The following is a 26,978-nucleotide window of genomic DNA, read 5'->3' on the forward strand; positions in this document are numbered from 1 at the left end:
AATTCTGGCATTCTTAGAAGACAGCCCAGCCCAGCTTAGGGCCCCACGAAAGGGGAGTGGGGGGGCGGCTGTGTTTTGTTCCTCGCGTGTAGGAGACGCGGAGAGTTGAGTTTCTTGGCCGCGACGCACGGCTTTGAAGGTCCCTCCCCCCATCCTCCCCCAGAGGTGGGGCTTCGGCCTCCGATCCCCGGCTGCTTCGCGCGGCCTCGCTGCTCGGTGCTCGCGATCCCCCCTGCCCTAGAAGGTTTCCCCCTCCATCCGGCTCTCCGGGCGCTCGGCAGCCTTGCCCGCTCCCGGAAGCCGCGGGTTCTGGTAACAAAGAGAGCCCCAGCGCTGCCGCCGTCGCGGTCCGGAGCGTGGGGAGCCGAGGGCGCCGGCCGGGAGGGGACGAGAGCGAGCGAGCGCGGAGGGTGCGCGGCCGGCCATGGGGCCGGGCTGGCGGTGACGGGCGCACGGACCGGCGGCGGCGGAGGCGGGGACAGGTGCAGGGCGCCTCGCCTCCTCTCGGGCTGCAGCCCTGGCGCAGGTGCTGCCGCCGCTGCTGCCGCCCCCCTCCCCCTCCGGGCTCGACTTCTCTTCTACCCCGGGCCCCGAGCGCCCCTCTCCACCGAATGAGTCCCGCTCTCTGCTCGTCACTCACCGGGTACCGCCGCGTCCACTTCGTGTCTGCACGTCACTGGAACTGGGGGAAACTTTGCAGGGAATTGTCGTTTTGTTTTCCTTCTCCCAAGTTTCTGCTTTTTAAGGCAGCTTTTATTTTTTAAAGGCTTCTTTGACTGATCCTCTAGTTCCGTCTTACCTTCGGGGTCATTTACCGATACCTCAACCCTAGCTACTTTATAAAACAAAACGGAGCGGCGCGAGGACGAATGCTTTTGTTGCAAACCTGACCGCGTCTAGACCCCAGTCAAGATGGATAAAAAGTCCTTTGAAACGGTGCTGGATGAAATCAGAAAGGTAAAAAGCGTTCTTCCTTGGTGATCTGAAGTCGTGCATTGAATAGCCACTTTTTTTTTTTTGATTGATTGTCCTTTGAAGCAGTCGGGAAAGGGGTTGGATCCAGCTGGAGGGAGATAGGACGCTCGGGTACCAAGCATTTGGGACTGCTGAATCAGGGAGGTGGGGCAGGGGTTCCAGGGTTCTTCTGATGTGTTTCAGTTCTTTAAAAGAAAAAGTGTGTGTGTGTGTGTTCATGTGTATACATTGCATCCATGTGTGTACACAAGCTTACATATATACATATGCACTTGTACGCAGACTTGCATATATACACAGTATATGTTATTGATATGTTCTGATTTTACGTCACCAGTATCCCTCCCCCACTCCGAGAACCATCCCATTTAACAAATATCTCAAGAGCTTACAGACATCTAAAGTTTAATAGTACTTTTCAGTTTGAAAGGAAAGGAAGTGGAGTAGGAGTCCGACTTATCTCCTTTCCAATGAGGCTCTCAAACTTTGGGGAGACAGTGTCTCCAAAACTAATAGTTACCTAGTGTCAGGGAGTTCTTAAATGTAATTATCTAACAAAGTGTGATGCCCAAAGTCCTCGTGCAACGAAACTATTTAATACCATTTGTCATCCAGGCAGCTTTCTTCCCATTTCCAAGATTAAGCCAAGTTTGCTTATTAAACCAGAAAAAAAAAAGCCAACAAATTGTTTCTTGTTTAATGGGAAAAGTTAGTATCCCAGGTTAGCTTATTGGAACAATGCATATTTCAGCAGTATGTTTACTTTTGCTTACTGAAACATTGGAATAATGATTATAAATTCCAGAAATTTACTTCTCTAGGGCATTTTACCTGACAATTTGTCACAAACCGGAAGGAACTACGATTTTTTTTGTACGACAAAACATTGAAAGATATAATTTTAAAACATAATACAGTACTTCCTTAGGAAAAAAATAGGTGAATTAATTGAAATTATCCCAATTTGTTACAAAAAGAACTTCTATAATATTTTCCGTAGCTGGTACAAGGTAAATTTGCTGAAATTGACTGTTTAGAATTATGCCTAACTTTAGTGAGGTGTTATTATTGTCCTCATTTTACAGATGAGGAAACTAAGGCTTGCAGAGTTCCAGTGACTTGCCTGGGGATAACCCGGCTACTAAGTGCTAGAGGGAGAATTTGACCAGGGCTTCTTGCCTCCAGAGGTCCAGCTATGCTCCAGCTAGCTGCCTCCTTAGAGTAGCTTATGAGACATTTGGGCCTGAAAGATTTAAAGTGAAGAGAGCTTAATTGGTAAGTATGATTTTGGCTTTAAATTCCTTGACCACTATAAAGTGCTAACTTTATGATGATCCTTTGATCTGCCTTCTGTTTTCATGTTCATTTCAAACTAATTTGTACTTAAAATATAGTTCTTATGCAAGTCTGTCACACTGAATTTGCAGAGTAGATTATTTTATGAGATAAAATTTTTGTTTGAAACCAATTAAAATAAGTTTACAGTAAAAAGGTTATTGACTTCAATTCCACCTAATGTGGAATCCATGATAATTTTGATGTTGATTAGACCTAAGGTTGCCTCTTTCTCAGTGTCCATGAAAAAAGAATTTGTAATTCAAATAAGTTGGTTAAGTAAATGTTTAGCTAGAACTCACTGTCTTAAGAAGTTCTTTGGAAGTACTCCTTTATGAACAATTGATATGCTAATTGCCAATCAGTTTTGTTCTTTGAAGCATGGATGTTTGGACTACCTTTAAGTTTATGTATTGGAAAGTTCCGATTTTTTTTAAAGAAAGAATTGTATGTATTTTAAGTGTTCTATAATCAAAATATTTTTGGGTGCCTGAGGTTTTGGGGGGTTAGAAAATATTATTGGGTAGAGGGTCCCCAAAGAGTTTAACCTGACTGGAGAGGAGTGACTTTGCACAAATGCATAGTTTAAGTAACACAAGAGTTTAAAATATGAGCAGGCATCTGGTGGGTAGATTTGATATCTTGAGACTAAGTGACTTGCCCATGGTCACACAAGTCCTGTCTGTTTTTTTTATCTGTAAAATAGGAATAATAACTTCACAGGAGAGATGTGAGAAGCTCTTAGCAAATCCTAAAGCATTGTACGCGTTTGTTGTTTTACAAATAATTCGTTTATGTTAAGGTTTCATTCTTATCTATCCTTATTCTTCCTCCCCTCTTCGTTGCTGAAGCTCCTAACTGTTGCTGAAGTAGGATCTGTGAGGAAAAATCTTGGGTTTTTAGATAGAATCGTGAGTTTTCAAAGTAGAAGTATTATTCAACAAATTCAATGCAAGAGACACTTATATACCTACTATCTTTAAGACCAGTGTAGGTGCTGAAACCTAAAAAAATGATAGACCTTGTCCTTAAGGTGCTTAAGCTCTTACAAGGGATAGGATTTGTGGTAAAGGCAGTGAAAAATTGGAGCTATCAGCTTGAACCACTCTGGCAAATGAAAGCAAGCAACAGGCTATCAGATAATCAAACTATATTCATTTAGATTTTACAGCTGATTTTTGCTAAGGATTTCAAGGGAATCTAAAGAAAATGGGAGTTTTGTTTGCGGTATTTGGTTTGAAAAGCACTTTGGGGGAATCAGGCTGGTGGAATGAGGGATTTAAGTAAAGAGGGACTTAGAAGTAGTAAGGAGTCAGAAGATCTACCTTCAAATCCCTTTTCTGAAGCTTACTGTTTGAATTTGGAGAAGCTGCTTTACCAGCCTGGAGTTTAGTGTCCTTTCTAAATGAGGAGCTTGGGGTAAAATGGACTCTGATTTCCCTTCTCACTCCAGATCTGTAAATCTCTTAAGGCTCTGGGAACCTGGGGCAACAACAGAGGGTATACAGTCAGGGAGATGAAAACAAATCAAGACAAATTTTTCCGTGTTTTTTGTTGCTAAGGAGCCAGAAGGCAGGCTAGTACCCAACTTCAACATCATCGTGGCTTTCATAGACTTTTGTAAGGTAGCCTAACATTATTCAACAGTGAAACAGGTCTGGGATTTTGAGTTGAACACCTGAGTTTGAATCCTGCTTCATACACCTAGTCGCAGTGAGTATGGGCACCTCACTTAAGCACACTTGAGTCTCAGTTTCTTCATATGTAAAATAGGGATTGTAAATACTTTATAGGGTTGTTAAGATAAAAATGAGATAAGGTATGTAAAATACTTAAAGCCTTTAAAGAGTTTTCAAACCATTTAAAACCATGGATGTCAGTTGCTATTTTGATATAACATTGGTACAGTGGGGAAATTCTGAATTTCGAACAGATGTTTTACAAAATAACTTCAGGAACATTGAGAACTGTTAGAAACTTAGTATAATAAGTAGATTTAGAGGGACTTTTGTGGTTTAGTCGTTTAAATCATGTTCAACTCTTCATGACCCTATTTTGGATTTTCTTGGCAGAGATACTAGAAGTGGTTTGCCGTTTTCTTCTCCAGCTCGTTTTACAGATGAGGAAACTGAGGCAAACAGGGTTAAGTGACTTGTCCAGAGACACAGCTGACAAATAAGTATCTGAGGCCAGATTTGAACTCATGAAGAAGAGCTTTCTGCCCAGTGCTCTATTCACTGTACCACCTCTACACCCTGTAGTGGGACTGCACCAGGGGTGAGCAGCCTGTGGCATTGAGGCCACATGTGGCCCTCCAGGTCCTCAAGTGCCGGTGGCCCTTTGACTCAATCCAAACTTCACAGAACAAATCCCCTTATTGAAAGGATTTGTTCTGTAAAACTTAGACTCAGTCAAAAGGCCCTACCCAAGGATCTAGCAGGCCACAGGTTCCCCACCCCTGGGCTATATAATTGGAAAATGACATAGACTCCCATGCTATGGGCTCAGAAGGAGATAAAATCAAGTGGCCTTAGTGAAGTCTTGTTACTCACTAGTGAGATGTTCCTGTATTTCTTTCTAGATGAGGCAAGTTAGTGATTATGTATTATGTTTTCAGCTTCCCCATGAAATTAAATAACTGAAAAGTATCTCTTTGGAAAAATCACTCGAAGAAGGAATGAGGATTCTTGGCCCCCAACAGTGAATGTAAACCTTGTTCTGCTTTCCTATCCAACCTTACTACTAATGTACCTTGAACTCTTCAGTGGGCAGTGATACTTTGAGCGACAGAGACACACAGATTAACCCACCTTAACATTACTATATACTTTATGTTTTATAGTTTAAATATTTTAACTACCAAATATATTAAGGAAATATGAACTTAAATGAAAATTCCTGTCTGTATAACTCTACCCTTTACTAGTAGAGCACTAAATTTTTAGATGTTTTCCCAATATAGGTTATTCTTCCCCCGTACAAAATCTGAACATAATACTTAGAATGGATTTCCATTTAAATATGAGAAATTGGAAAAAATTAGCTCTTGAAGGTATGGAATGGTGATGGTAGAAAGAAACTGGACTAGAAGTTTGTAGGTGTGGATTCTAGTCTTGGACAGCAGCTAAAGATGTCACTTCACTATTCTGGTACTTTTCTTATCTCTAAAATGAAAGACTAGGCAAAGATAGACTCTAAGATACCTAGATTTTGATGGGAAGTTTTTCTGGGAAGTTTAAGGTCTTTCAGTGTCTGTCATCAGGACATTATTCTATTGTGTGTAAAGATGAGGACTTAGAGTTTATACTGCAGTTCCTTCTTTTGAAAAGTCAGCAGCAGGAAAGTCCTAAGCTGGTCAAACATCATGAAATCTTATGGTAAAATCTTCACTTGGCAAATAATGAAGGACATTTCATAGTCAAAAGTAACTATAGAATTTTAGAACTGGAAGGGACCTGAGTGTCTACTCCAAGTCCATCATTTTGCAGCTGAGGAAATTAAAGCGTAGAGAAGGTAAGGATTACACAGTTAATAACTCCTGGAACTAGAACCCAGCTAGAAGATTTGTTTCTCTTCCCTCCAAAAGAAGGTAATAATACCAGTTTCTCAAGTCCTGTCATACTTTGGTGGTAATGTTCTGTTAACACATCCATCTCCTATAATAACTCAGTGGATAACAGTTATTTTCTGCCCACATACTCCTGTGGACGCTTCTGATACTAGTTCTCCCTTACAATGGCTCAGAACTATTTCACAACCTTCAGAAGGTGGGGGTGGGGGTCAGGGTCAGGGATAGGAGAGAAACTCTGAGATAACTGTAATGAAAGTAATAAAAACTAAATGAAACAAATTTCGTAGCTAGGTTCTAGCAGAATTATGATGTCTCTACCTCCATGTTGCCCTTTTTTTTTCTCATTGCCCTTCCCTCTACCCCTTCTCTTGTATGTCTATCTAAACCCTACCCATCCATCACTACTGTCTTCGCCAGTCATGCCATCCTCTGTAGATTTTACTCTTTGAACTCCAGTAGTAGTTAGTAGTTGTAGTCCTGTGAAATTTTTTTATCTTGAACTGTTTAAATCTTGTGTTAATAAACGTGTCTTAAGGAAGCTACTTGAAGATAATGATTTGGGCTATATTCCTTCACATTTAATAGGGAGGGCGGCTGAAACAGTCCTGACAGTAACTAAATATTTGTGAAATTAAAATGAGCGGTTTTAGGAGGTATTGAGTTCCCTATCCGTATTGGAGTGGAGTCTGGATGACCATTTGTTAGAAATGTTTGAAGGATTCCTGTTTAAGTACAGATTGGACCAGATGATCTTTGATCTCTCTCTTCCAGCTCTTTTAGGCTAAAGGCATGAGAAGTAAAGTAGCTATGAACTCTTGTTTTTGTGTCTAAAATGTTTAGGGAGTTAATTACCTTTTTTTGCATATGATTCAAATTTTTAAAACTGGATCATAAACAATAAAAAAGATGTGAATTCCTAAGTGTACTTATCTTAGAAACAAAGTAATCATAGTTCTTCTTTGGCTAGTGATTTAAGTTCTTTTAATTCCTGGGGCCAGTGTTTGTAATTAATGATTCAGGTCTGGGTTCAGCCAATACTTTTGCTATAAGTGATGATCATATCACCTCTACCTCTTACTGTCACCTAGAAAATCTTAACAGGCTCTTACATATCCCTGATACAGGTTTCTACAATCTTCTGTATCATCCAGTTTGTCATTTTTATTTCCTCCTCCTTTTTCTCTATAGCTCTCTTTATAGGAAACCACCTTAATAAAATTATTATGATTTACCCCAGAAAATTTATTCAGACTCCTACTTCCTCGAAAAAGAATGGCTTTCTTAATTTTACTAACTGATATCTTCAAGTTCTTCCTACTCCTAACGATATTTTGGGTTGTTGGACACTGAGCAGAGACATTAAAGAAAACCTAGTCTAGTGTCTTTGTTTTACAGGTAAAGAAACTACAGTGATGTGATTAATTTTATCACAGGTCACAAATAAAAGTAGCAAGCTAGGATTCAAACCCAATCACTAACTCCAATTTCCACTATACCATGCTGTCTTAAAACATGAAAACCCAAGCCTATAGTAATTTTTAAAAGATTTTTTTCATAGTATGGTATGTGCTTTTAAAAAAATACATATTTGTGTGTGTTTTGTATAGCATTCCTGCTTATAACTTGTTGATCTATCATAGATACCCATTCAGGATCTCAAAATCACATAATATTACATATGCTCTATTTAATGTTGCTTGGGCATGGAATAATTCTGTTATATGTTGAGGAAGGCTTTTTTGTAAAAAAAATGTAACATGCTTTTTTGAGGAGGGAAGTGTTCAATGAAAATGATAAAGATTTTGTAGGGAATATGGCCTCCTCAGAAGACATTGACTCAAATTCTTGAAATTGAAATGGATGCTGTCTTCCACATCTGATTAATAAACTTAATTTAAAGTTGAATAGAAAAGTGGATTGAAACTGGCCAAGTAGTAGATTGGTGTGAGTGCTTGAATGAGTGTGCAGTGTAGAAAAATCCATGTTTGGAATGCTACTGTTGACTGACAGGATACTGAAGAATGCAGAATAATCGTTTAATTAAATTATCCTCAGAACTACTCTAGTTTCCTGCCTCTCCCCCCCCCATTCTTTTTAATGCTTCCCTTCGGTGACTGAGAATATGTGACCCATCTCTTTGCCCAAGCTGATACCTCTATTTATGTCCATAATTCTGCCCCTTCCTAGAGCTTCCATCTGTATTTCTAGGAAACTTCTAATGGCGCAATTGTTTGTAGTTAGAAATAAATATTTACTAATAGTATTTATGCTATTTGCTAAGGTAGGATAGACTGGTTTTCTAAAAGGTACAAAACACTCTCACAAACAAAACATTTTGACATTTTAGTGATTGTTAATTCAAAGTTCATTTTACCATAACCATTTAAAACATGATTTCTGGTTTCCTAGGCTAGTCAGTAGAAGCCTTTTAAAACTCTGTAACATCCACCCCCTACTATTTTAAAGTGGGAATTTGCATTCCAAGCTTCAGACAAATGTTTTACAGATCTTCATTGTTAATCAGAGGCTATTTGTATTCAAATTCTTAGAATATGCATAAACTCAGATGGTTCTGTTTTGATTTGTAAAGGTCATATCAGAATTTGAGAGAGATCCTGGGTTCTAATGGGCAATCCTGGCAAGCCTAGGGAATAGGTATAGAAATAAGAAGGGGCTTTTGTGGTGGAATAAGAAGTGGGTAGAAGTGTCAGCAAGGTGATTTCAGCTAGATATAATTATATGTTTCCTGTCACAGCTATCAAAAAGCAAAAAGGTCTGCTGCAGGAGGTGGTGGGTTCCGTGCCACTAAATGTTTTCAGACTGAGGCTGTTGAACCACACCTGTCAGGGTGGTCGTACGTGGGGGATTCTTGTACAGGTACAAATCAGGCTGCCAGCTGGTGCAGTACTTAGAGCACTAGAACTGGTGTCAGGAAAATTTCGGCACAAATCTTTCTTGCTCTGATACTCACTAGTTGTGTGACCCTGGCAAATAATTTCATAACTCTGTTTGCCTCAGTTTCCTCAATTGTAAAATGGGGGTGACAACAGCACTTACTTTGCAGGGTCATTGTGAAGATTAAATGAGAAATATTTGTGAAGTACTTTGCAAACTTTAAAAGCACTATATACATGCTAGTTGTTATTGTTATTATTGTTATTGTTACTGTTATATGACCTACCAACTCTAGAGTTTCTATCCTGCTGCTTAGTGATACCAAGGAGTACTTGATGGTGTTTTACAGGACAATTTTCATGGATGCTTATAATTATTTGTGCTATTTACGTATTTAACAGAACTCTGTGTGTGTGTGTGTGTTTTTTTTTTAGGCTGTTTTGACAGAATACAAACTAAAAGCAATTGAATATGTGCATGGATACTTCTCTAGTGAACAGGTAGCGTTCAGTTTTTTTGTTTGTTTTTAGCATTGAAACTGTTTTCATGACAGTATTATGTAAAAGATCTTAATGCCTCAGATTACTTGAGCCCCTGGTTCATTTACTGCTGTGTTTATTTAAGACCTTTAAAATTCTTTCCATCTTGTTGGGAGGTGCCATAATAGATGTAGCATAATTTCTGATATTGAAACTGACTTCTAGAATAGACACAATAAGAGAGATGACTTCTATGAATTCCCAGGGTTAATCTAATATTTTTAAGCCTAATAACATAATTTAATCACAGACATCAGGTTTATTACTTGAGGGAGGTGCACAGGTGGCAGAAATTATCTGGAAATACCTAGGGGTTATGTTGGTCAATTAGAAAGTATTTGTTAGAGTAATCATGCCTAGGACACTAATAGAAATACAAATCTGAAATAGCCTCTGATTTGCTTAGCAAAGGAACATCTCTGGGAAGCAGTAGAGAAGTATAGATTGAGTTCAGAAAAGGTATTCCAGGGGTAGCAAATGTTAAAACTTAACTTGTTTTTCTAGCATTTCTCAAGAATTTTTAATATTTTCTGCTCCTTACCTTTGAACTTTAAACCTATGAGAACTTCAGTTTAGGGATTTGGGGGGGGGGGTAGGGATGTGTGGGAAGTTAGAGGAAAAGAACTGATTTCAATTTCAAGATTTATTCTCTTTAGTAATTCTGGGTCAACCTTAGATTGGTAATTCTTCAATTTCGTAGCCAAACCTTATTGCTTTAATAGGTTGTCCAGTTTCTTCTTAGCAGAATGTCCTTTACAAACTTCTTTCTTTTCTAACAAGACTTTATTTTTTAAAGTCTTTCAGAAAAGCTTTCTACTTTTTATAGATGTAGAGTTTTTTAAAGTTCTCTGTTTTCCCATATAGGTGTATTCTGTTTAGCTGTCATCAAAAGACAATTGACTATTATCTGACTTTTTTCAAAGTGTGCTAACACTAGCTGAGTAGTTTACAAGATAGAAGATTTTTATTAAGATGCTAGGTTATATAGTGTTCTGATTAGTCAGGTTCCAGATGATGGCTTTTACTGTACTGACAACGTGACCTTTTAAAAAGGTGTATGTATGCATTCTTACCATCCAAGTACCTAGAAGAATGCATGTTTATAATCTCATTTATAGAGTGCCTTCTTCCAAGGAGCAAAAAATGCTTCACTAATTTGATTTGTTCAAGGTCTTTCCCCAAGTGGCTGATAAGAGTAGGATAATACTGTACAAGAAAATGAGATGCAGAGAAACCAGATTGTGTTGTGAAGTCATACAAATAGTCAGTTGTCAAATTAAGATTAGGATCCAGATTTTTGACCGTTTCAGCATTGTTCCAGTTGAACTAGTTATCAACATAGTTGTTGGCTACAGAGAAGTAAAAGGGGAAGGGGAGTCTGGATTAGGTAATGTGATGAGCGAAGGGAAGAGAACAACCATTTACTGAGCGCCTACTATGCAAGGCACTGTGCCAAGTGCTTTACAACCCTGGGAGGTAGGTGCTATTATTATCCTTATCTTACAGTTGAGGAAACTAATGTAGATAACTTGCCCAAGGTCACATAGGCTAGTGAGTGTCTGAGGTTGTATTTGACCTCAGGTCTTCCTGACTCCAGGTCTAGCTCTAGCACTCTTATCTGCCCTGTGCCACCTAGCACTGCCTCAGTGACAGTAATGATATTGCACTGGTCTCTATTGATTTAAATTTATTTAAACTATCCTGATTTGATAATGAACCCATTTTCAACATTGGTATCACAAAGAGCTTTTTCCCCTCTTTCTGCTCCAAGTGGTATGTATAATCCCACCCTTCCTCCCCCCCCCAAAAATAATCTGTGGTGCTTTTCTCCCCCCCAACCCTTTTTTTTTTTGAGAAATAACCTGTTGCTTGTGCTTTTGGGGAAATAGACCTTAGTATTATGCCATATAGTTTATTTCATTAGTTCGAATTGTGGCTCTTGAACCAGACCATTGATTCCAGTGTCTTTTTTTCCAAAGTCTCTTTATCTTTAGTCTTTGACTAAAACTTTTTTTAACCAGTATTTAATGTTTATATGCAGTTTTCCTATTAAATCATTATCAACTAAAATGTCTTTGCATTCATATGGCTAATATTGCATCATAGTAATAACCATTTTTCTTTTGGAATTAAGAACTTTCTGATATATCCTATACTTTATTTATACCTTAATTGAACTCTGGAACCTTGACCATGATTCTAGTCTGACTCTGGGGCAAACAGTAGAAATGGTGTAGAAATAGTCATAAAACTCACCCAGAAAATACTTTCAAAGATAGTTGATTTGCTTCAGACCCATATGAGTAAAATTATCCTTTTTTTCAGGTAGTTGAATTACTGAGATACTTTTCTTGGGCTGAACCCCAGCTGAAGGCAGTGAAAGCATTGCAACATGTAAGTGTGCACTTTGCCCTCTTTTCTTTTCTTTTCTTAGAACATATGACTCAGATTTCTTCTTTGTTATACTATCTTGTCCAGTTATTTCATTGGTTTTTGTATTCCAGCCAGTTTGAAAATTTGTGTATCAGGCAAGATAACTTTAAATTTGTTTGATTCCTATTTTGAAAAAGCTGGCAATTATTCAGAAGGACACAGATTTGATAGATAGATAGATAGATAGATAGATAGATAGATAGATAGATAGATAGATAGATAGATAGATGTTATATAAACTACATATAATATTATTATATAAACTTATATATAAACTACATGAAATCTTAGAATCATATCACTAGACTTGAAAAGTATGTTAACGGCCATCTGGTCCAGTACCCTCATTATATGGATGAGGAAACTGAAGCTCCAAAAAGTATGGTAAATTCCCTGAGACTCCATAGCTAACAGTGGAACAGTCTCTACTTAAATTTTGCCCTCTGACTTCAAGTCCACCATTGCCTTCTCTCATGTCACATTCAAGAGCAGGAAAGGAACCTGACCATCATCTCGTTTAGCTGCCTGTGGGAGGCGGTGTTGCCACTGTACTGATTTGGATTCTGTCTCACAGCTTACAGTCTAGGGTTGACAGATTTCTAGCAAAGAATGGAGCACCCCTAACAAAGACTAAGCAGAGTGTATATGACAGCTATGTTGCTAATTTAATCAAAAGAGCTGTAAACTGAAAAGGACAAGGGCATGAGAAGAATGCCTATGTATGCCCCCACTGATGGATACTAGAGAGCAGATCACAAAGAAGTGAAAAAAATAGCAACTAAAACACCCAGAAGTAAAACCAATCCAAGCGAGGAGCCAGTGGTAAAACCTGCACAGCCCAGGATTAAACAAGAGGACAGCTAGTGCCAGCGAACACGTTTGGCCTTTGAGTATCATTGCATTTTGGTGGCATGAGGCCCATGACTGGACTGTGGCTCTAGATGGACGTTCCTCAAAAAGAAATGGGTTGGGTAAAAGAAACTGATAGGTGGAATAGAATGGTATAGTAATAAGGGATATTCATGTGAGAATTCAAAAAAGAGAGAGAGAGAGTGATGGGAAGTATTAGGGTACAGGTCAGAGCAGAGAGATATCAAAATGATGTGGTCACTGGAGTGTACTACAGACTAAGGCAGGTCACTGGACCACTTGGACTGAAGGAGAATAGATGAGGAGTTTAGGAAATGGATCACAAGCCTGGCCCTGAGGCATGATATGGTAGTTCTAGACATCTTCTGGAATTCTCCGTGAAAAGCATAACATCTCATAACTTCTTGATTTACCCTTAGGGATAATTTCATGCTTCAAAACGTTACAGAACTAACAAGGGGAAATTCTATTCTGGACCTTACTTAACTGGGGCAGAAATGATGGAAATTCCATCTACAGTTTATTCTATCAAAAGGTTCTGAGAGGGGCAGCTAGGTGGCACAGTGGGTAAAGCACTGGTCCTGGAGTCAGGAGGTCCTGAGTTCAAATTTCAGATCCAGACTCAGACACATAACACTCACTAGCTGTGTGACCCTGGGCAAGTCACTTAACCCCAGTTGCCTCACCAAAAAAAAAAAGTTCTGAGGAAAGAAGTGGCATCCTTTTGCATTAAAATGTATCAAGGCGATTCAGAATGTATAAGGAGAGATTGAAGATGCTCAAAGATGTTCTGAATATGACAATTCCAGTAGGGTTAAAAATTGGATTTATCTTGAGACCTATGTGAATACACAGTAAAGTTACCAACCAACTTAGATTTTTAAAAGAAATGTATAGAAGATGGAAGGAAGGTTAAGTAAAAAATAAATATAAGGGCGTAGTATGGTCCTATAAAAAGAGTCAAGAGTGCTCTATCCTCAAATGAGCTGAGGCTGGCAAGGGAAACTAAGGACAACATACAGATATGTGGGTGTTATTGGTAGTGCAGGGAGGATCTGAGAAGGAATAGGACATTTGCTTGGAGTGGGTGGGATAAATAATAACAGAGAGATGGAAGAACTGCACAATACCTATTTTGTTTACATTTTCTCTGCAGAGGGGAATGTCTTTTACAGTGGAAATTAGAGAACAAAAATGGCTAACCATCAGTTGATACCTAAAATAAGTAAAAGCACACTTTGCTCCCCTTGATGAAATATAAGTCATTTGACCCAGGTGAACTGTGTGTTCAGATCCTGAAAGAACTGGCAGAAGTGACAGTGATATTTGAAAGATCATAGAAGATGGAGAGGTACCACAAGACTGGTGAATCCCAGGTTAAGAACTCTTGCTCTAAAGAAATCTTTTGCAGAGTGACTCAAATGACTTCCTGTAGGGCTGTTTCTTGGGGTTTTCCCCTATTATTAAATAGTCAGGTGGTAGGCCTATGGAGATACTCAATTCTTAAACTTATATTTATTGATGTATATAACACATAATATAATGTTACATAAGATAATGTGTTAATTATGTTATGTATTAATTATAGCACATCATTATAATGATATATTTAAAGTTGACAACCTGCAGTGGTTCTTGATTTCTTTCTTCTTTTTTTTTTTTTTTTTTTTTGGCAAGACAGTTGGGGTTAAGTGACTTGCCCAGAGTCACACAGCTAATAAGTGTTATGTGTCTAAGGCCAGATTTGAACTCAGGTCTTCCTGACTCCTGGGGTAGTGCTTTATGCACAGCACCACCTGGCTGCCCCCCCCCTTTTTTTTGTTTTAGATTTCTTTTATGTATATAGAACTGTATTTTCAGAGCTGCAAGAAATCTTAGGGAGTTAATGAAGTCATTTTCACTTGACAGTTTAAAATGCTGAGTGTCAGAGAATAGATAGCTTTCCTAGATAACACAGTTTGTTGATTACAAAGCTCATACGCTAAAACAGAAGACAATCTATTCCCTTCGCCCTCTCACCCCCCTCCTCATCTTATGTATAGAAACCAGCGTCCCTTAGTAGTGAAACGACTTGCCTGCTCTCATACAGCTACTTAGTTAGACTGACACTGAAAACCTAGGTGTCTTGACCCCTTAATGCAATGACTTTCTCTTTAACCCTGAGGGAAATGTAGGTAAGTTTATCGGTTAAAATGGAGACAGGGAACCAACAGTGGAGCTGGTACTAGAGTCATGCAAGTGGTTGAAGTTTCTGTGTTAGTCTGATTTAGCTCTTCAGCTTCTGACATAAAGGACTTGCAACTTTAGATTTTTTTAAACCTTTATTTTGACCTTCTGGTGTTACATTAATATGCCCAACCAAGTCTGGTTTGTTTTTCACAGGAATGGCATTTTGATTAAGTTGATATTGACTTTAACCATAACAAAAGTAATAACATGGGATGGTAAGGCGACATCATAGTATCAAAGAGCCAGGGATGGAAAGAAGTTTAGAAGTTGTCTGGTCCAACTCCTTATTTTACAGATGAGGAAACTGAAACACTCAGAGGCAGACGTGATTTGCCCAGAGTCACAGTTAGTACCTGTGCCACTCTGAAGGGACCAGAGGCAGGGGAATAAATGCCATGACTTGTCTGTTACCTATTTTCTTATTTCTGTTACTAGAAAATGGTGGCTCTCCCTGCAGTGAAAGTGGTCAACATCCTCAACTGCTTTACCTTCAGCAAAGATAAGCTGGTTGCTCTTGAACTGTTGGCTTCGTGAGTAATTCTTTGTGTCCTTTTTTTGTTTCAGATGAAAAGATTTCAACAGCCTATTAAGGAAGTTAGTAAATGTTTCTTTTAATGTTCATGAATTTTAAATAGTACTAAATGATGTTTGGTAAGAAAGAATCATGATTTTATTTTACTTCCTTCTGAGAAAAGCCATTGTACTTATTATAGAACCCTTTCCATGTTAAATCCCCAAGTTGAGACCACAAAGCTGGATTGTGAAATTGACATTGTTCTTGTCTACATTTTATCAGTCTTTCCTTTTGAATTCTTATTACTGCATGCTACTACTTCCCCGAATACTGTGCTAAAAGAATATGACTGCTTCATTCTATTACATATTGAGTTCATAGGATAATAAAGAGTTTGCCATCTGATTCAGCCCCCTCATTTTAGAGAAGAGGAAACTGAAGACCAGAAAAATTAAGTGATTTGCTCAAAGTCACTCAGGTAGTATAGTGCAGAGCCAAGATTCCAGCTTTGGTCACCTGACCCCCAGTACCACTTTGTCTGGACCGTTTCATTTTACCATCTTAAAAATAAGGTTTTCTGTCAAAGAAGAAAGAATGCAAAACTCAATTTTTTGGATTTATGATTTCTTTAAGGTCCTAGACACTTGCCAATTTTAGGTCTGCCCCTTCACTGAGGAAATAATAAAGAACTTTAAGAGTTCTTTTAAGCTGAGATGTAGGAAAAGCACTTTGTAAACCATGGACATGGAATGCCATAGAAGAGATAGGAATTGATAGAAATGCAGCATCACCTGTTACTACATCTTAAAAATAAAATTTTATTGTTATCTTTTGTTTTTACATTGCTAAATTTCCCCCTGTAGACTTCTCCCTTCTCTAATCCAGAAAACCATCTCCAATTAAAAAAAAAATTAAAAGAAGGGAAAAAAATCAGTAAAACTAAGCAATACATTTAAAAAAAAACTTGACAGTATATAGTGTTCACATCTGTGCACCCCCCACACACACCTCTGTGAAAGAGTGGAGAGTAGTTACTCTACTTTTTTCATTCAGTTGGTTATATCTATGCAAACCTACATTTTGTAGTCATCATAAAATAAAGCTTTTTAAGTTGGATCGCTTGCTCTCTCTCTCTCACTCTAACATACACACACATGTATATGTGTGTGTATATATATATATATATATATATTTGTATATAATATATACATATTCAATCGTATTTCTCCCCAATGGCATATAAAAAAGAGTTTTACCTCTCTGAAGAAAGATTGTTAATTCCCATAGTATGGTATATTTAGAGCTTCAAATAACATAAATGAATTAATTTTATTTTCTTGGTAGGAACATTATTGATGCACAGAATTATCGCCTTATTGAAGATCTTTTTAGGATCAACATGTCTGAAAAGAAGCGGTGTAGGAGAATTCTTGAGCAGGTAATTTTATAGAGGATTTTATTTAAACAAGTGCACATCTTTTTGGATTTAACTTAGAGTTCTGAGAAGCAATATAATAGAGTCCTAGAATTTCAGGCCTAAAAGGGATCTGAGAGATCATCTACTCTCCCAGTCCCCCGATCTTATGGGTGACTGAGGCTCACAAAGAAGGATCCTTCCCAATGTTACCATGCTGTCACTTTGTCATTTCTTAGTGATTATGAAAAAACAATTTAATAATCAAATAAGTAGATGTTTCTTCAGCAGAATCCCAAATGTCATCATGCAGCTTATGTTTGGTGCTCTGTTCTCTTAATTATGAGACATCAGTGTCTTATCTCCTTCCATTCTTTTAGGAAGTTGGACTATTATGCCATTTATTAGTAAGTTTATTTAAATGTTGGTGTATCCCATATTCAGGTACTAATTGTTTCATAAGAAGGTGGGGGTTTCCAGAGTTTCATTTTTATTTTCCTTTTGATTTTATTGCAGGCTTTAAAGGGAGGTTGTAAAGCTCCTCATGCCATGATATCTTCTTGTGGAATGATTCCTGGCAACCCATATCCTAAAGGGAAACCCAGTCAGATAAATGGAACTTTCCCAGTAAGCAAACTATGAGTACATGATGCTCTTGTGGATAAATAACAAGTTTAAAATAATTATAATTTGTAAAGAAAATGTGTGGTGGAAAAATGTGTATACGAAGGAGATTCTATTGTCATCAGAATTGCAAGTTCATTATTAACGTGCATCCTAGTACAGAATTTGTGGTAATTCAGACCTGGAATTAACTGATTTCCCTCTGCTAACCTACCACTGTCTTCTCTCAATCTCCTGTTTTTCATAGATCTTAGAAACTAATTGTTGTTGTTCAGTCATTTCAGTCGTGTCCAACTTTTTATGACTCCATTTGGGGTTTTCTTGGCAGAGATACTGGAGTAGTTTGCCAGTTCCTTCTCTAACTCATTTTACAGATGAGGAAACTGAAGCAAGCAGTTAAGTGACTTGTCCAGAGTCACACAGCTAGTAAGAGTCTGAGGCCAGATGACTAATAGTATTTTTAAGAAATATATTTGAGAGGCCATTTTCTGATACATAAAGTAATTTTAAGTTTCAGAGAGCACTGATAGTGAGGGGAATTAGGGAAAGCTTCTTGAAGGAGGTGAGATACAAGCAGAGCCATGAAGGACTGGCTGTAATTCAGAACACTGTTGATAACTCATATTGGCTAACAGGGTATTGAATTTTTCTGCTACAACAGCTGTTGAAAATCCTTTCCTAGAGGAGCTGTGTATAGTCTGTTGGTTGAAAGAAGACGTACAGCTAAACAAGAAATCCTGAAGTATTTCAGAAAAAAGAATTATTTCTTTTTGTTGAATGAAGCTGTATTCAGAAACCATAGTGACTTATAGTTGATAAAATGGATATGTGACCCTCAGTTTATAGAAAAAAGTGAGCTCCCAAGAACTTAAAGGAGACGTGCTGATGATCACATAGTTAGTCAGATCCAGCTCCTTGACTCTAAATCTAATATTATTTTGTAGATAAGCCAAAAAAAGTTCTTTGCATGTAATCGCACCAGGCTTGTGATTTCTAGGTCAGTGTCAGAGATAAGACTTGAACTCAGATTTTCTGACTCCCAGGCCAATATTGTTTTTCTTTTACTATACCACCATTACCATATACTATACTTTTCATTTTACTACTATACGACCTTCTATGTATAGAATATTATAATCTGGAATAACTAATTTTCCTTTTTATAGGGATTCCCTGTCAGAAAGGATGGTGAAGATTGTACAAATGAAGGCAAAGGAATAGCTGCACGGATACTTGGCCCATGTAAACCAGTATGTATGGAATGGAAAATATAGTTATATTCTTAGGATTCTTGAGATACAAGAATACTATTGTCAAATAATCATTAATTAGCTGTGAAAAATCTGTCATTAGTGTTGGATATCAATTTCATTTTTTGCATCTGAGTATTAGATTGTCATTGTTTATTATTTCTTTTTTAAAAAGAGTTGATAGAATTTGTTTTTTGTCATCTTCCTTTCCAAATATGTCCCTCCTCTTCCTGTCCCCAGGAAGTGTTCCTTTCTAGCAGTTAATGAAAAGGGGGACGTAAACAGGCCATTCCATTCACCTGCACTAACCAACACATAACCAAGTCAGACGTTGTGTGCTGTGTTGCATACCAAAAGCCTCCTCTGCAAAGAAAAAGAGGAAGATGCATCTTCTCTTTGGGGGGAGAGAAGGGGGGGAGGAAATAAGGTTTGAACAGTATAATTACAGTTTTTTTCCTTTTTCTTCCTATTTACATTGTTGTAATCATCGTATATATTGTCTTCCTGGTTCTGTCATAGGACTTTTTCAAAGAACTATAAAAAGCATTATGGAGCTATCAATGTCTTCAATGACTTAATGGTTAGGAGGTTGACATGTGGTATTTCACTTTTTAAGAATCACTAAGTTAAATGACTTGTTTGAGGATATGTGAATTAAGTGACTGCAATTTAGGATTAAAACTGAAATCTACACCATTGATACTGAATAGGCATCACTACCACTGGGTAGATGGATAGGGAAAAGTGCCATGTGGGATCTGGTATGCAAGCTGGGAGACTTTTAAGTTTATTTGAACAGATTTTTAGCTGTAGTGCATATTCGATTTTCTGTTACTATTGTTGCTGAAATTATTTTATTTTTATCCAGGCTCCTGCAACGTACAATCCACATAAACCTGTTCCATATCCTATACCCCCCTGCCGACCTCATGCAACTATTGCACCAAGTAAGATGTTTGATTCTAATTTGATTTTGTGTGCATATACTGTTTCATTTGTTAAATGTTTAATTTATTGAGTTTACTGGAAGTATGTACTCTTGAAGATTAGGAAAAATTGAAAATCTGGTATGTACTCTTGAAAATTACCATAAGTGTCTTAATGAGTTTTTTTTCTCACATCAGCTACTGTATTTTACCATACCAACTGGAAGCAGTTGTTGTTTATTTTAGAGTGTTCATATTTTTTCCATTATATAAAATGTCCTGTCAGCTCTGACCATAACACTATTGGAAGCAAGTCAGGTAATATTGTGAGTGAAATTAAATAACACCAAGTTATGTACTTTGAAACAAAATCTATTTCCTCATGTATTTATGTTTTAGGTGCTTACAACAATGCAGGTTTGGTACCACTGGCTAATGTCATAGCTCCAGGAGTCCCACCTCCACCTCCATATACTCCTAATCCAGTAGCAACAGGTAAAGGAGTCTTATTTAGATCTTAACCTTAGATCATTTCTTTTATCCACAAAATTATTTTTGATTTATACAGTTAAATAGTGTAGCCTTATGATTTGAAGTACTTTAAAACAGTTCATTTTTGAATATCTTTGAAACAGAGTTTATTCCCCCACAGTAATTCTTTTGGGAAGTCAGGAGATTGGTGACAATATTATAGTACTAAGATGGAAACATAAGAGGCCAGAAGATAATGTGAAGAATAAAAAAGTGACACAGAAAGGTGGTCACTAAGTTTCAGCATGGCTTTATCAAGAACAGATGATACCAGACTAATCCCATTTCCAGATTGGGCAGAGTTATCAGTCTGGTGGATGAGGCATGCTGGAGAGAGAGAATGTGCTGAGAATTTCTCTAGAGCATCTGATGCTTCTAATGCTGTCCTTGTGGATGAGGTGCAGTGACAGAGGGTAGAGCAGAGGTGTTACACTCATTGCCTGGTACCTGGCAGCAATACTTTAAATGTCATGGGGAAATGTTGAATAACATAAATTAAAATATAGGACAACATAGATAAGGTGAATTGGTGGCATATTGACATAGAAAACTACAGTTTTCCATAATGCCACACTATGGGGACTATTGGAGCAGTCACTAGAAAGATTCAGTTGTGGTAGGCAGCAGGGCTACAGCTGGATGAATGCTGAGAAATGCTCAGGTATGAGACTGTGCAGAGTCACAGGAGCCAGAGCAGAGGGGCCCTTCCCTCAGTCCTGGGTCACTGAGACCAAAAACAGTGGTTGATGATCTAAATCAAACTGAGCTCACCAAGCAAGCTTTAACCTGCATTGCCATCTGCTGGGCATGGGTGAGATCTGAAAAGGTCCCAGAGACCATCAATCAGTCCAGCCCTGTTATTTTATAGATAAGGAAGCTGAGGCACTGAAGAGTTCAGTTACTTAACCAGGGTAACACAGCTGTTAAGTGTCTGAAGTGGATGTGAATGAATGTATGAATGGAAAAGCATATATTCATTAAATTCTTATTATATGTAAAGCACTGTGTGAAGTGCCAGGGATACAAATTCCTACTGTCAAGGAACTCACATTCTTGTGGGGAGACAACACATATGGAAAGTGTCAGCTGCAAATCAAATGGAAAGGTCCCATGATCCTTAGGGTTCAACAGTAAAGCAAATGGGAATGCCTCTTCTTCTATTGTCATTTCCATTCATAAAATTATATCAGTTTCTAATGTTAAATAATTTGACAGTGCTGAGGACTTTGATGGCAAGAACTTTCTTTTCTGGGTCTTCAGTTTGAACCCAGTTCTTCCTGACTCCTCCACACAAAACTGCCTTCAGAGTCACTTTTCCCATGTTTTTGTTTTGTTTCATTTTGTTTTAACAGTTGTGAATAATTTGGACACATGGTATTTGTGATAGGAATCTTGGGTTTTCAAAAGTTAACTTTCATAAGTTAATTGGCTCAGCATCAAGAAAAGGAAATGGTCCAGGGAAAGGGAGCCTCCCTAAGCTCCTAAGAAATTAGATCATAGATTTAGAGCTACAGGAGAAATTAGCCTGTCCCAGCAAACTTTCCTAAGTCCTTTCCATCTGGATTTTTAGGGCCCTGTACAATTTTGGCAGTGAAGAATAAAGATGTGGTGTTGAACAGTGGATCTCAAATATAATTCTGTTTCTACCATTTTGTTATTAATACCTGAAGCATATCCTTCTGTGGATTGAGAAAACTCTGGTTATGTTATAGTGAGTTTAACAGCAGTGGAGAACAGTGCAGACTAGATGACCCTTGTCCTCACTTCTTACTCTGAGAATCTGAAGTTCCCTTACTATGAGATAGCTGAATGACTTCCCTAAGGAACAATCCATAGACCTTATTATACACTCATGTGACTCTCATCTCTAATCGATTGGGAAAAACAGTTCTGTGGGACCTTAAAATCATTTTATATTTTTTTTTCTCTGCAGAAAATGAAGAGCTTTCTAATCCATCAAAACCCCAAAATCCAAGTAAGTGTCAGATTTACTGAGAGGATAACAACTATGTTTCTTCCTATTGTATCCTGCTAATTTTTATTCACTGACTCTAAAGAGAAGCAGTATGATATAGTGGCCAGAGCCCTGACCTTGAAACAGGAAGACCTGAGTTCAAGGCCTGCCTAGGTGACTGTGGACAAGTGACTTAATCTCTTAGTGCCCCCAAGCAATTCTAAGACAGATGAATTATTGGTCGTATTAGTGGAGGTAGTTTCTACTCTGTTAGAGTTTCTTATTTAAATGGAATCACAGCTCCAGGACCTACTCATCAAGGATGCCTACCCCCACCAAACAAAATTAATAAATTTGCTGTCTTTTTCTCACAGGGACTCTGAAATAAGTAGTACAGGAGTCATTTTTTTTTACAGTCATTGATGTGAAGTGCTCAGGGAGATGAAGTGATTTGAGCAGGGTCCCATGCTCTGACTTGAGCCCAAAAGTTCCTACTCCAGGAGTTCAGTGTATTTCCAACTGTATTATATTGCCTCTCTGTGATCATAGTATATTAAAGACTGTGTGTGTGTAAGAGAGAGATTTTTGTGTTCATGTGCAAAAAAAAAATCTCACCAGTTCTAGATTTTAAGTTGTCATTTATTTCTTTAAAAAAATGCATCTTAAATTTCACTGTGATGCTAATGCTCGTCCTTTATTTCTTTACAGCATTTTCTTCCCACTCAAGTCAGCTTTTTTCTCCTCATTGTTCTAATCCTTCAACACCTGTTGCTACTCCAGTCCCTACCCCATCTCCAGGAAGGCAGTAAATCATCCATCAGCACCAGCAACTCCAGTCATTTCTGGAATGAACTCGTCCACTCCTGTCCTTCCTGTGTTCCCAGGGCAAGCCTCTTCATCGAACCATACACCTCAGTCATCAATCCCAACATCAACTGTCATCAAAACCCTTTCACTGCCAACAGTTCCTGTTACATCTGTACATAGTACAACTTCAGCTACTATCCCCACAGTTTTTTCTGGCCTGACTCCCATGTCAGGTCTTACAGCTGCTGCTCTTCCTGCCCCACAGGGTTCTGCTGCACCCTGTGCTCCTCCTGTTCCCAGTGAAGCATTTGCTTCTGCTCCTGCTCCTGCTCCTTTTAACAGCCTCCCTTTTCCTGCTACTTCTACAGCTGTTTCTGCTAATAACCTTAATCCTGCTCCATTGTCATCAGTTTTTGCAGGGCTTCCTTTGTCCTTAACACCTACTCCCCAAGTGGTATCTAGCCCAGCCCCCTCTGTAATTGCTGGTGGGCCTGCTACCAGTCTTCCTGGGTTGAATAATCCTATTCTGTCGGTCTTGAAAGGATTTCTGACATCAAATGATACAACTTCACTCAACTCTTCTGCTTTGGCATCATTGTCTTCTCTCACTAATCAAAACTCTGATTCTCCTGCTTCATCCATTAACAAGTGCTATACGCCATCAGCTCCACCTACACCCCAAAGGTCTGCCACTCCAGGCATGGCCATGTTCCCGGGTCTTTCATCACCTTCTGTGGCCAATCCAACTTCCACTCCCCCTTCCTTGCCAGCACAGTCTCCTTTAGCCATACCTGCATCATCGTCAATAGCACTACCAGTTAGCTGTGGTTCCTCAGCTTCTCTTTTGCATGGCTCCCACCCAGGTAATACAGAACTGCAGATTCCAGCTACCCCTGTTGTTACAAGTATTCCTATCATGGTAAAAACTGAGCCCACAAGCCCCACACCTTCAGCTTTCAAAGGCCCACCCCATCCTGCTACTCCGTCTCATAGCACTTTAGGCCTGTCAGCAGCTTTAGGTCGTGCATTTACTTCAGCAGCAGCTTCAGTGCCGGTTAGTTTATCCACTTGCCTTAATCCAACATTATCAGGCCTCTCCTCCTTGAGTACTCCCCTAAATGGTTCTGCGCCTCTCTCCTTGACCCCTCATGGTTCTTCCACACCAATTGCTCCTGTGTTTACTGCTCTTCCTCCTTTCACTTCTCTGACCAATAACTTTCCTCTAGCTGGTAACCCCGCACTTAATCCTTCTGTATCTCTTCCGGGGTCATTAATAGCCACTCCTCCTACTACTGCTTCCTCCACATCAGTCCCTCATCCCAGTTCTACTGCAGCTGTGATCGCAGGGCTTACAGCCTCAGCCCCTGTCTCGGCAGCACCATTTCCCCTCAACTTGTCTGCTGCTGTCCCGTCCCTTTTCTCTGTTCCTCAAGGACCTCTACCGTCTTCAAACCCATCCTACCACGGCTTCCCTGTCTCCAGCACTCCAACAGTTACTCCTGCACTCCCTTCTTTCCCGGGGTTCCAGGCGTCATCTACAGTAGCAGCAGTTGCACCGTTGCCAGCGACTGCTACAGCTCCCTCACCAGCTCCAGTCTTGCCAGGATTTGCATCCGCATTTAGTTCCAATTTCAACTCAGCACTTGTTGCACAAGCTGGGTATGTTTTCTTTCTGAAATGGAGTAGAAGTCTTCATTTTTAACCTAGTGTACCTTAAAAAAAAGTAATTTTCAATAACCTCTGTTGGGTGGAAGTTAAAGTAAAATACCCAGTGGTATTCATTTTTTGTGAGCTTACTATGTACCGTATATAATCAGAAATGGTTTCTGAACAGCCTTCTTGAAGCACACTTGGCATGGTAAACGTAGGAGAAAATAAGTGCATTCGTAATTTCACATTTGAAAACTTGCTAATTAGATCTCAGTGTTGTGGTTTGTTGAATTCAGGAAAATCAGAAAGTATGATAAAGTTTAATATTTATATGAAATACATTTGACAACTGTAGGAAGTCCAGCGTGTAGACATTTACTCTACTCTTGTGCATGAACTTTTCCTAATTGACTTGTTACAGATTGTCGTCTGGACTTCAAGCAGCTGGAAATTCTGTTTTTCCTGGACTTTTGTCACTCCCAGGAATACCTGGCTTTTCTCAGAACCCCTCACAGTCTTCCTTGCAGGAACTGCAGCACAATGCAGCTGCCCAGTCAGTCCTCTTACAGCAGGTAAACCAGTCATAGCTGTGAATACCTCAGAATGGTGACAGTTTAGTGCCAAGTATGAAGTCCTGACATTTGGCAGTAAAAGCTATTTTCCTGTGTTTTATTATCACTGTTCTTCTACCGAAATTGTAGTTGATCTCATTCCTCAAACTTTAAAATCATACTGCCCTCCCTAAAATGGTGACATGGTGTTGACGATGTTAACTTGATTATTTTTCCTGTTCTGTGTTGGTTTTTTTTTAAAGAACATTTGGATCAATAAACTAGATTTTTGTTTTTTGTGGAGCTGACACATTCTTTAAAAGATTTTAAGTAGTTAAAGTTTGTCTTAGCTGAACGTTTTTCTGTTTTATTGTTTTTTCCTCACTATAGTTTTTGTATATTTGCTAAAAACTGCTGTTAGCAGTTAGCTGGAATGGCTTCTTAAATGAATTCTTACCCTTTGTTTTAGGTACATTCAGCTTCAGCTTTGGAGAGCTATCCGACGCAGCCTGATGGATTTCCTAGTTATCCGTCAGCACCAGGAACCCCCTTTTCATTGCAGACTGGACTTTCCCAAAGTGGGTGGCAGTGAATATAGATTTTAAGTGTTTTTTTTTTTCCTCCTTTGGAACAAGACCAAAATTGTTTAAGAACTGTGGTGAACACCCTGGCAGAAGAGAAAGTTAAGAAGAAGTCAGAAAATGAAAATAAGGATTACTCTGGGGAAATTATAGTCCCTCAGAGTTAAATTGTGGCTGCAGTTTTTCTTTATAGCAGTTTTAAGCGCCGATACTTTCCCATGTAAATAGGACTGACAAACCATATGGGAAACAATATTACAAAAATGTTCTGCATTTATCAGCTTCCATCCTGTGAAATTTTGGTATGTGTGGTCTGTATAGAAAGAATGGTAAAGAGGAGATTGGATTCTTTACAACCGAATACAGCCTTAAATCTGCCTGTGATTTCTCTTGACATCAGTAATAGTAGTGCCTAGGGATTAAAGGTTGCATGTGGCCCTTAGGGTTTTCCCCCTTAGTATGCATGAGTAGTTCCTATTAGCAGCAATAGGAACTCAGAATGTATACACAAAGGGGACTTGAGACTCCTTCCTGACACCTTTCCCTCCCCATTCTTATCCCTGCCCCCAATAGTTTTAAAATACTAATATGAAATGTCTTGCACATACTGCTGAACTAAACTGAAAAATATATTTTGGGCAAGGAGTAACTAGAAAAATGGTGCTTATTCTGGTCATTAGACTGACTATTTCAGGTATTTTGAGTAAAATTATACTTCCAGGCATGCTTTCTTACAGAAATACAGCTGAATCTGTAATAATTTGCCTTCAGGATATGTTTCTTAACAATAGTGGTGACAGCATTTGTACACATAGGAACAATTGACTGGCATCCAAGCCATCTCTGTTGTTCATTGTACTGGAAATCTTTGGTGAATGTTTACAGTTGTGGGATTTAGTATTTCTCTTTGGAAGACATTGTGCTTAAATACCGAAAAAAATGGTATAGCAACCTATAGAAAAGATTTCCTTTGTTAGTGAAATGCAGTGTACACTCTATTTTAAAAATAAAGTACCTGTGGTAGTGTAACACATGATTGAAAGTCATTTGTTTAAGATAGCCGTCTCTCTACCAGATTTTAAAGAAAAACAGTAGAGAGAATGGTCTCCAATCCTGTGATTTACAAGTGTGAACTGTAGAAAATCTACTGTAGAACATTTCAGCACCTAGAGGTTTTACTTTTTTAAAGATGGTCTCTGATGGAAGATGTTGCTAATGTATTTTCCTTTAATGGGGGAACAGACTTTTTAAGCCTATTAATAAAAATATTCCTGTATGATTAGTTTTTAACACAGTTTTTAAAATAAAGTTTACAGACATGGCACAAAA

General features: G+C 38.6%; 1 protein-coding gene across 1 annotated transcript; it reads left to right on the forward strand.

Moving 5' to 3' along the window:
• Nucleotides 1-106: 106 nt before the first annotated feature.
• Nucleotides 107-26,978, forward strand: PROSER1 (proline and serine rich 1). The gene is given in 14 exon segments (XM_020969945.2): nucleotides 107-957; nucleotides 9,211-9,276; nucleotides 11,641-11,709; nucleotides 15,283-15,377; nucleotides 16,706-16,799; nucleotides 17,292-17,402; nucleotides 18,566-18,649; nucleotides 19,518-19,596; nucleotides 19,975-20,070; nucleotides 22,040-22,081; nucleotides 22,769-22,855; nucleotides 22,858-24,526; nucleotides 24,939-25,089; nucleotides 25,538-26,978. Coding segments are annotated over 14 exon segments (2,811 nt in total). The 5' UTR covers nucleotides 107-912; the 3' UTR covers nucleotides 25,661-26,978.

Source organism: Phascolarctos cinereus, unplaced genomic scaffold, assembly GCF_003287225.1.
Source record: "Phascolarctos cinereus isolate Bilbo 61053 unplaced genomic scaffold, phaCin_HiC Scaffold_726;HRSCAF=1367, whole genome shotgun sequence".
Lineage (NCBI taxonomy): Eukaryota > Metazoa > Chordata > Mammalia > Diprotodontia > Phascolarctidae > Phascolarctos > Phascolarctos cinereus.